The sequence below is a fragment of the Colobus angolensis genome, unplaced genomic scaffold (assembly GCF_000951035.1).
Source record: "Colobus angolensis palliatus isolate OR3802 unplaced genomic scaffold, Cang.pa_1.0 Scaffold133, whole genome shotgun sequence".
NCBI lineage: Eukaryota > Metazoa > Chordata > Mammalia > Primates > Cercopithecidae > Colobus > Colobus angolensis.
This window is the reverse complement of record NW_012114411.1, coordinates 3,652,188-3,662,717: the sequence shown is the minus strand read 5'-3', so window position 1 is coordinate 3,662,717 and position 10,530 is coordinate 3,652,188. Positions and strand designations below refer to the sequence as shown.

Genomic DNA, 10,530 nt, shown 5'->3' with positions numbered 1-10,530 from the left:
TCCCTTCTCCCCTCCCTCCCCTCCCTCCCTCCTTCCCTCCCATCTGAGTGCTTGGCTAAGAGGAAGAAACTGATGTCATAGAGAACAGAACCCTTGGTGGAGCAGAGGAGTGACTGTAATGATCTTAATATTTTAGCAACATTTCCTTAACTTTGGCTGTTCAGAATATCTGCAACAGTTTCCTTCCTTCCTCCCTCCCTCCCTCCCTTCTCTCTCTCTCTTTTTTTTTTTGGAGACAGAATCTCACTCTGTCATCCAGGCTGGAGTGAAGTGGTGTGATCTCAGCTCACTGCAGCTGCTGTCTCCCGGTTCAAGTGATTCTCCTGCCTCAACCTCACTAGTAGCTGGGATTACAGGCATGTGCTACCACCATGCCCAGCTAACTTTTTGTATTTTCGGTAGAGACAAGAGTTTCACCATGTTGGCTGGGCTGGTCTCGAACTCCTGAGCTCAGGCAGTCTGCGTGCCTCGGCCTCCCAAAGTGCTGGGATTATAGGCATGAGCCACCACACGTGGTCTACAACAGGTTTCCACTTCTGGAAAAACTTCCCTGCTATCCCAACAAGAAATTCCTGATTTAGGGTGATTTCAGGACACGTGCTGCTGAAGCAAGCCCATTAGGGTAGTTTCATGCTAGAACAGCCTAAATGAGAAGGGCCAGCTTCGCTTAGTTCTAGTTTTGCGCAGTGATCGTTTTGTGTTTTCATTTCCCTTTAGGACTGGAGAGAGTTCATACAGAGCTTGTTTTTCTTTTCACTCCTCATACAGTGAGGTAAGAGGATCCCATGTACTCATAACCCTTATTACTCAGTGTTCTGCAGCCTTGGTAGTTGACAGTAGTCCCCTGACTCTCAGAAGCATCTCTGTTTCTACCTAAGTTTCATTTCCTTTTAGTTTTTTTTTTCCTAAATGCATTTGATCTTCATTATTCACGGATTTTTTTTTCTTTTTTTTTTTTTGGTTGAGACAGTGTTTTACTCTGTTGCCCAGGTTCGGGTGCAGTGGTGTGTCTGCCTCCTGGGTTCAGGTGATTCTCCTGCCTCAGCCTCCTGAGTAGCTGGGACTACAGGTGCCCACCACTATGCCCAGCTAAAATTTCTGTATTTTTAGCAGAGACAGGGTTTTACCACGTTGACCAGGCTAGTTTTGAACTCCTGATATCAGGTAACCTGCCTGCCTTGGCCTCGCAAAGTGCTGGGTTGCATGTGTAAGCCACTGTGCCTGGCCTCATGGATTCTATTTTTATGTGTTGGCCTACTCACTGAAACTGACCTGTAACTGCAGTATCAGTATGTACAGTGCTTTTGTGATCATTTGTGGACTTGTGGAGAGTGGTGAAAAATTTGAGTCACCTGATGTGCACGTTCTCAGCTCAGGTAGAACAAAGCAATGCTCTGCCTTCTTTCAGCTCTTCTTCTGTCAACAAGTGTATCAGTCTGTTCTCCTGCTGCTCTAAGGACATGCCCGAGACTGGGTAATTTACAAAGGAAAGAGGTTTAATTGATTCATAGGGCCTGCAGGGCCGGGGAGCCCTAAGGAAATTTACAATCATAGCAAACACATCCTTCTTCACTTGGTGGCAGCAAGAAGTGGAGAGTGAAGGTGGGGGAAAGCCCCTTGTAAAACCATCCGATCTCATAAGAACTGTCATTAGAACAGTATGGAGGTAGCCGCCTCCGTGATTCAATTGCCTCCCACTGGTCCATCCCATGACACATGGGGATGGAAACTACAGTTCGAGATGAGATTTGGGTAGGTACACAGCCAAACCGTATCAAAAGTGTCCTTTTTGCCATCTATTCAGTGCCATGTTTTTCATGTTTTTGTGCTTTTTGTTGGTGATCTTATTTAAAATGGTGACCAATCATCGTACTGAAGTCCTATCCAGTGTTCCTAAGCACGGGAAGACTGTAACATGGCTTCTAGAGAAAATATGTATGTTAGATAGGCATGAGTTATAGGGCTACTGGCCATGAGTTCAGTGTTAATGAATCAAAGTATCTATTAAATGAGGTGTCTTTCAACAGAAACACACATAAAACAAGCTTACATATTAATTGGCTGATGAAAACGATGTCACCAAAGGATGGCAGGAACCCTGTATTTCCCCCAGCAGCAATGGTTCAGTATTTGCTAATTCAGCATTTATGGTGACTTTATAGAATATAACTACTGCAAATAAAGAGAATTGGCTGTATTGATGCCTTATTTTAAGGCAGGCATTTGATAAAAGGGAGTCAACTTGTATAAGTGAGAGGGGGTGCTCCTTTATTGGGTGTCTCTTATCTCCTTGGGGCCACTTCATCTCTGAGAATTAGTAGTGAACCATTTCTGGTAAAGGCTTGATTTTAATTTTTTTTTTTAAATCCTTTATTCCCTTCAAAAGTCTCTGATTTCTACCAGCCTCAACTTCGTGCAAATCAAATAGGTGCTGGGCGGGCAGGTAATGCTTTCTATTTGCATGCCTACTGTGAGGGTACAAAAGATACTGTTTGTGAAAAATATCTAAAGAACAGACCTTCCTGCCTTTCCCCTGTCTTAAAGTAGCCCTTTTATTTTTATGTGGAGTTATTGGCAGTTCTTGGGTTCCTGCCTCTTTCAATTTGGTGGTATACTAATAATTACATTGGGTTCTAGTCTGTCCATTTGCAGAAGGGCATTAACAGTCTTTGTGTTGTCATTATCAACTTAGTAATGGATGATTTGATTGACTTTTTCACCAGGTACCAAGCTAAGCACTTTACGTGCATAATCTCATTTATACTTTTAAATGAAGAATCTAAAATTAGAGCCATTAGGTAACTTGACTGAGATCACAAGCTCACCAAGGTCTAATAAGAGACAAAGCTGAAGTTCCTCTAGGTTGTAGAGATGTTTTGAGGAATAGTGACAGAGTTCCTCTAGCATTCTGAACTTTGCAAAAAATCAAGGTATTCATGAAGTTTTTGCATGTAATTGTTTGTTTAGAATTAATCATTGGGACAAGCAGTCTGTGTGCACAGTCTTTCAACCCTCACTGGCCACATAAGAATGGAACACTTCCTTATTGAGAGAGGGGGAGAGGGAGAGAGGAGCGCTCCCGACAGCGTGAGCACACAGCCTCCGGCAGCTCAGTGCCTTGTGTGGAAACATCTTTCTTTGCTTTGTACTTGATGTGTGTCCCTTTGTTCTACTTAAGCCTGTGTGTCAGTGGCCCTTAGGCACACCCCAGCTGTCCTTATTTCAGACAGCATGATGGGGGTTCCTTCCTGTGTGGCAGGAGAGGGTTGCATGTAGGCAGGTAGCCCTGTGTTGGCTGCAGGGAGAGACATGCTGGTCAGTGGGGACCAGTGCACATTGTTGGACTTGATCTTGCTTGGTCTGTTCTCAGTAAGTGAAGCATTGCTCCATCCAGTGCTTGACTGCATTGTGTTTTCCTTGGTGACTCTGATACCAAGATACAATGGGCAGTGTTTGGTTCCTTCCCTGGAATCAGTGACCAATGCATGGTGTTCTGCCCGATGAGAATGAACCATTTGAACAAATTAAGTAACCTCAAAGGTGTAATTCTCTTGCCATTGTTAATGATTATTTGTAGGAGTAAATAAGTGCAATTCTTTTGTTGTTCTTTTTTAGAGATGGGGTCTCTCTGTGTTGCCCAGGCTGGCCTCAAATCCCTGGGCTTAAGCAATCCTCCTGCCTCAGCCTTGAGTAGCTGGTACCACAGACATGTACCGCTGTGCCCAGCTAAGAAATGCAATTCTAAGACCTTGTTTTTTTTGTATGTGTATATTATACTTAATGCCCAGCTAAATTCTCATTTGAAAGGGGATTTGTTAAACATAAGCAACTGACCTTCTTGGACAAGGAAAGCAATATATTAAAAAAAAAAAAAAATCTTTGAGTCCCATTAGTGATTCTCAGCTCTTACTGTGGATCAAAATGACCCGGGGAACATTTAAATGTACTGATTTATAGGCCCACTAGTACTCAGTGTTCAGGAGATGTTTGGGAGTGAGGTCTGGGTATTGGATATTTTTTTCCCCAAGAGGTCCCTGGTGATCCCCACATGCAGCCAGCGTTGAGAACCACAACCATAAGAGAGTTCTGCTTCTCCTTCCCCAGCTTCCCTTTATCTCCCCTAACAACCTGTTTCATTGTAGAGATCATTGATCCATGTGATTTTTCTTTTTCTAGATTAAAGATTTCTTGAGCTACGTCTGTCCTGTGAATGCATATCCAAATGTCATTCCAGTTGGCACAACTATGGATAAAGTTGTCGAAATGTGAGTAGTCATTGGTTGTGGGACTTGGTGTCTCCCTTTGTGGCTGTTGGCTAGGACACAAAGGAGAGTTTGCCTGAATGTTCACAAATCTAGAATCTGTTTCTGCTGGGACATTTCTGAACTGATCCTCATTTCCATTTCTTCCTGTAGTGTTTCCTTTAGTTCAACAATGTGGCAGAAGGTATAGGTAGTGTTGTCAGCTTCTCCTAGGTTGCAACCCAGCTCCACCATTAATTAACAGTGCAGTACGAGCTTGGCCAGATCACTTCTCCGAGCTGGTCATTCTGAATCAGCAAAATGGGAATATTGATGCCTACTTGTTGGGCTTCTCAAAAAAGAAAGAGATAATACAGGGAGACAGTATAAGAAAAGAACCTAGCACCATGCCAGGAAGGTCGTCAAGTGTCTACTGAATGGATAACTGAAGCCAAAGGAGAGGTGCAATAGTATTCATGGATGTCTTTTACTACAGTATTACCATTTTCTTACCTCTTCTTTGGGTTTCATTTATGCATTCATTAATGATTTATTTATTTAATTTTTTTTTGAGACAGGGTCTCACGCTGTCACCAAGGCTGGAGTGCAGTGGCGTGACCTCGGCTCACTGCAACCTCCACCTCCTGGGTTCAAGCGATTCTCCTGCCTCAGCCTCCTGAGTAGCTGGGACTACAGGTGCACACCACCACACCTGGCTAATTTTTGTCTTTTTAGTAGAGACGGGGTTTTGCCATGTTGACCAGGCTGGTCTTGAACTCCCGAGCTCAAGTGATCCACCTGTCTCAGCCTCCCCAAGTGTTGGGATTACAGGCATGAGCCATTGCACCCGGCCCATGAAATGGTTTCTTTAGTGCCAGCCATATGGAGGGAATGGAGCTTGGGTTCCAGGTTACCTAAGACACCCCCTGTCCTAGCAGAGCTCCAGTCTCATGGAGAGGCCAGGTGCAAAGGCAGCACACAAGCTTGATGGGTGCAGAAGGAACGAGGGCCCTTGTCAGGGAATCTGCCTCACAGACCCCGATGAGGACATAACAGGACCAGGCTTGCAGATGTCGATGGAAAGGAGGACGGACAATCTCTGGAGAGAGGTCTGGGTTGGAGACACAGATTTGGAGTTGGCAGTGCAGGTGAGAACTGAAACCATGAGGACAGAAGAAGTCACCAGGAGTGGGAGGAGGGATCACAGAGCTGAGGCCAGAACCCTGGGCAGCACATTTAAGGTAGAAGTGAAGGAGGAGGAGCTGGGCTGAGATGGAGAGAGTGGCCCAGACAGCAGGATGAGAGCAAAGGGAAGGGTAAGCAGAGGGTGCCCATGGAGTGTCTTGAGAAGTCAAATAATATGGAGACTACCAGGTGTCCTGTTTCCTTGGTAATTAGGTCATTTGTGTGTGATCAGTGAGAGCAATTCAGTGGACTTGTGAGTTACAAGCCAGATTTCAGTTGAGAAATGGGTAAAAAGTGAGGAAATGGAAAATACTGAGGAGAGACTATATAAAAAGTTTGACAGTGAAGGGAAAGTTAGAGACAAGATGGCAACAGGAGGCAACAATCAGGAGGCTTGATCTTAAAATAGCTGAGACTTCAATATGTCTGTAGAACTAAACTTGAATACACATATACTTGGACGTGTTCAGGAATCACTTGAGATGCTTGTTTTTGTTTTTTTTTTTGAGATGGAGTCTCGCTCTGTTGCCCAGGCTGGAGTACAGTGGCGCAATCTCAGCTCACTGCAAGCTCCGCCTCCCGGGTTCACACCATTCTCCTGCCTCAGCCTCCCGAGTAGCTGGGACTACAGGTGCCCACCACCACGCCAGCCTAATTTTGTGTATTTTTAGTAGACACGGTTTCACCATGTTAGCCAGGATGGTCTCAATCTCCTGACCTCGTGATACGCCTGCCTTGGCCTCCCAAAGTGCTGGGATTACATGTGTGAGCCACTGCGCCCGGCCGAGGTGCTTGTTAAAATGCATATTCCTCATCCTGCTTTTTTTTTTTTTTTGAGACAGATTCTGGCTTTGTCACCCAGGTTGGAGTACAGTGGTGCAACCTTGGCTCACTGCAAACTCCGCCTCCCGGGTTCAAGCGATTCTCCTGCCTCAGCCTTGTGAGTAGTTGGGATTATAGGCGCCCACCACCACATCTGGCTAATTTTTATATTTGTAGTAGAGATGGGGTCTCACCATGTTGGCCAGACTGGTCTTGAATTCCTGACCTCAAATGATCCACCCACCTCGGCCTCCCAAAGTGCGAGGATTCCAGGCATGAGCCACCGTGCCCAGCCCCCATCCTTCATTTCTAGCAGACAATTCTGTTGTACGTAGGTGGGGAAAGATGACCTTACTTTGAGAAGTTAACCCAGGAGAATAGCTGAAATGACTGTAAAGAGACACAGTAATGGATGAGAACTCCTGGAAAGGTTGAAGGGGATGGATCCAGAGAACAACTGTGGAAACGGGCAAGGATGTAAAATGGGGGTGGCTGTAAGTAAGTTTCAGGTTGGGCACTTCATGGCCCTGTTCAAATGGTATGTTGTAGATCATCCTAAAGGCTTCCCGGAATCTGCCAGGAGGAGGCAGTTGGCAGTGAGGCCTTCGAAAAGGGTAGGACATCTTCAAATCTTATTTTTCTGCCTTTTTGTATCTTATCTCCACTTTGTCTTAGCTTTCAGCCTAAGGACCTAGAATGACAAGATAAATTTGTGGAGATTTCTGTGAGATATAAGTAAACCCTACTGAACAGGGAATGGGAAGCAGCTAGTTATACTGTATCCTGAATGCTAGAGGATGTCACTGTATTAATGGTTTTCAGGATAGGGACCTGCTTTTTTTGCATCTGATTTTAAGTTTTGCCTTAGTCTATTGATGTACCAATAAGATAAACATCTACCGGGTTGCATTTAAGTGCTTATATTCACCACTTTATTATATCGAAGTGATTTTTAACTACGAAATCAGTTTAGAACTGCTTTTCAATCCTCCAGAGTAGTTGTGTGATTTCCCTTATGGTCAAGATTTTGTTAAAAACACAGGGATCCAAGAAATAAAAAAACAAACAAATAAAAAAAAAAATTTGTAACACTATCAGTGATGCCTACCTTCTAACAACTTCCCCAAAAGGAAAAATCAAATATTCTGATTCATTTCAGCTTAAAGCCTTTATGCCGGTCTTCCCAAAGTATGGAGCCAAAGTATAAACCACTGGGAAAACTGAAGAGAGCCAGAACAATCCACCGAGACTCAGGTAAGAAAAACGGTCCTGGGTTCAGAGGGGTGGGCTCCCCGCAAACACTGCTTTCCAGGGAGCTTGGGTCTGGGGGAAGTCGCCTTGGGCAGAGTGGACGCAGGACCCACCACAGGTCACACTTGTCACATGGTCTCAGGAAGTACTTTGCCTTCCTGTCTTCAGCCTGTAAAATCAAGAGTCTGAGTCTGCTCTCCTTCCCTGGGTTAAAACAAGTGGTGAAAACTGTGCCATCTTGTGTGCTGTTCTCAGCTTTCTGGAAATACGCCTCAAGATCAGTAGAGGCCATAAAGAGAGGCTGGTTTGTTATCCTTGGACATTTTCTTAAGATACTAGTAAATGCTGATAATGGAGACTTTTCTTATCATTATTTCTGATTAAATTGATCAGTAGTGTTTATACAGAAGGCTTTTCCCCTATACCTTGTACCTTCTTTCATTGCTACATTGATTTTTCTAGTGAAGGACAGAGGTGGGCTCTGTAGTAGAAATCAGAATGTTAGATTCTGAGCAAAGCTCTGGGGCTTTCTAGCAGCCCTATTTCATGGTTAGGATTGTTGATTTTCATTCCTTTGGTGGAAAGTCAGTTACTCTGCCGTGCAGTAAATACTTGACCAAAACTCATGAGATAAAGATGATACTATTTTTTGAACACCTATTAATGGCAGGTATTGTGCTAGGTCCTTTATATATGCTATACCTAAGCCTCTAAACAAACTTACAAGGGGGGTACCATCCCAGTTCTAATTATGACGAAACTGAAGTTTAGAGACTTAAGTCCCTAAGGACTAGCAAGAAGTACGTGATGGGCCTGGGATTCTAATCTAGGCCTGTCTCTCATCTCTTGCTTCTACATTTCTGCTCATGGAGAATCTAATTTTAAAACATTTAGATGACAATTCCAAGACTGATAAAGTAAGTCTATTACTGGTGCTTGAAGAAAAGCACATTTGTTTTTGTTTCAACAATTAAAAGGTTTTAGAAAAACAGTTCCATTAATTTCAAATGTTAACTCTATTATGTAATGTATCCTCTAATCCTTACAAATTTCCTTAGTTTTAAAAAAACAGCTTTCCTGAGGCATAACTGATAAAAACTGCACATTTAAGGCGTACAATTTGATAAATTTTTTTGCATATGCATACACTTGAGAAACCATGACTACAATTAAGATAGTGAGATTATCACCTTCAAGTTTTCTTATGCCCCTTTGTCATTCCCTCCTATTCTCACCCATGCCAAGGCAGCCACTGATCTGCCTTCTGTCATTATAGTTTGCATGTTCTAGAATTTCATATAAATAGAATCATATAGTATGTCTGGGTTATTTTACTTAGCACATCAGAGATTCATTCATGTTGTTGCAGGTATCAGTAGTTCACTCTCTTTTATTGATGAGGAGTCGTCCACCTCAGGGATATACTACAAGTTGCTGATCCATTCACCTGTTGATGTACTTTTGGGTTGTTTCCAGTGTCTTTCTTATTATAAAGAAAGCTGCTATGAACATTCATGTACAAACTTTTGTATGGACATAGGTTTTCACACCTAAGAATGGGTCATATGGTAGCTCTATCTTTAAGAAACTGCCAAAATGTTTTCCAAAGTGGTTTGACCATTTTGTGTTCCCAGGAGAAGTGTATGAGAGTTCTGGTTGCTCCACATCGTTGCCAATACTTGGTATGGTTACACTTTTTAATTTTAAATATCCTAATAGGTGTGCAGTGATAGCTCTTTGTGGTTTTAATGTGCATTTCTCTAAAGACTAGCAAGGTTGTGTATCTTATAAGGTGCCTATTTGCCATCCATGTATCTTCACTGGTCAAGTGTCTATTCAAATCTTGACTCATTTTTAAATTGTTGGGTTTTGTTTTGAGACAGAGTCTTGCTGTCACCCAGGCTGGCACTATCACAGCTCACTGCAACCTCAACCTCCCAAGCTCAAGTGATCCTCCCACCTCAGCCTCCCAAGTAGTATAGGCATATGCCACCATGCCTGGCTAATTTTTATATTTTTTGTAGAGACGGGGTTTCACTATGTGGCCCAGGCTGGTCTCGGACTCCTGGACTCAAGCAATCTGCGTACCTTGGCCTCCTAAAGTGCTGGAATTACATGCGTGAGCCACTGCACTCATCATGTTACTAAGTTTGCCTAAGTTTCTGGATACAAGTTTAAAAAAAAAATATATCAGGTGTATAGAAATATTTTCTTCTACTCTGTAGGTAATCTTTTCAATCTTTTTAGCAGAGTATTTTGAAGAGCAGAAATTTTAAATTTTGATCAAGTGAATTTATCAAGTTTTACTTTTTTCTATATCATATCTAAGAAATCTTTGACCCAAAGGCATAAAGATTTTCTCCTGTATTTTCTGCTAGAAGTTGTCACAGTTTTAGGTTGTACATTTAGATCTGTGATTCATTTTTGTTTTTAAAAATATGGTTCAAATGTAGATCCAAGGTAATTTTTTTTTGTGTGTGTGTATGGATATCTAAATGTTCTTAAACCATTTGTTGGAAACACTATCTTTATTCACTGAATTGCTTCAGCACTTTTGTTGAATCAGTTTACAACATATGTGGAGGTTTATTTCTGAATTCTCTGTTATGTTCCATAATCTCTGTCTTGAAACCAATATCACCTATCTCGATTACTGTAGCTTTGTAAATCTTGAAGTCAGATGATTTACGTTCTCTAACTTTCCTTTTTTCTTTTTCTTTTTTTTGTTTCTTTGAGATGGAGTCTCTCTCTGTTGCCAGGCTGGAGTGCAGTGGCACGATCTCGGCTCACTGCAACCTCTGCCTCCCATGTTCAAGTGATTTTCCTGCCTCAGCCTCCTGAGTAGCTGGGACTACAGGTGTGTGCCACCATGCCCAGCTGATTTTTGTATTTTTAGTAGAGACGTGGTTTCACCATGCTGGCCAGGCTGGCCTCGATCTCTTGACCTCATGATCCGCCCGCCTCAGCCTCCCAAAGTGCTGGGATTACAGGCGTGAGCCACCATGCCCAGCCAACTTTGTTCATTTTCTTT

At 42.9% G+C, this 10,530-nt stretch overlaps 1 protein-coding gene across 8 annotated transcripts in view; it reads left to right on the top strand.

Moving 5' to 3' along the window:
• DCLRE1C (DNA cross-link repair 1C) overlaps positions 1-10,530 on the top strand; it is a 47,144-nt gene that overhangs the window by 27,042 nt on the left and 9,572 nt on the right. For all 8 annotated transcript variants that reach the window (XM_011934261.1, XM_011934257.1, XM_011934263.1 and 5 more), the window contains 3 exons: positions 718-772; positions 4,177-4,265; positions 7,408-7,502. In XM_011934261.1, the coding sequence (XP_011789651.1) occupies positions 718-772; positions 4,177-4,265; positions 7,408-7,502 (239 nt within the window). The remainder of the gene's footprint in view (positions 1-717; positions 773-4,176; positions 4,266-7,407; positions 7,503-10,530) is intronic.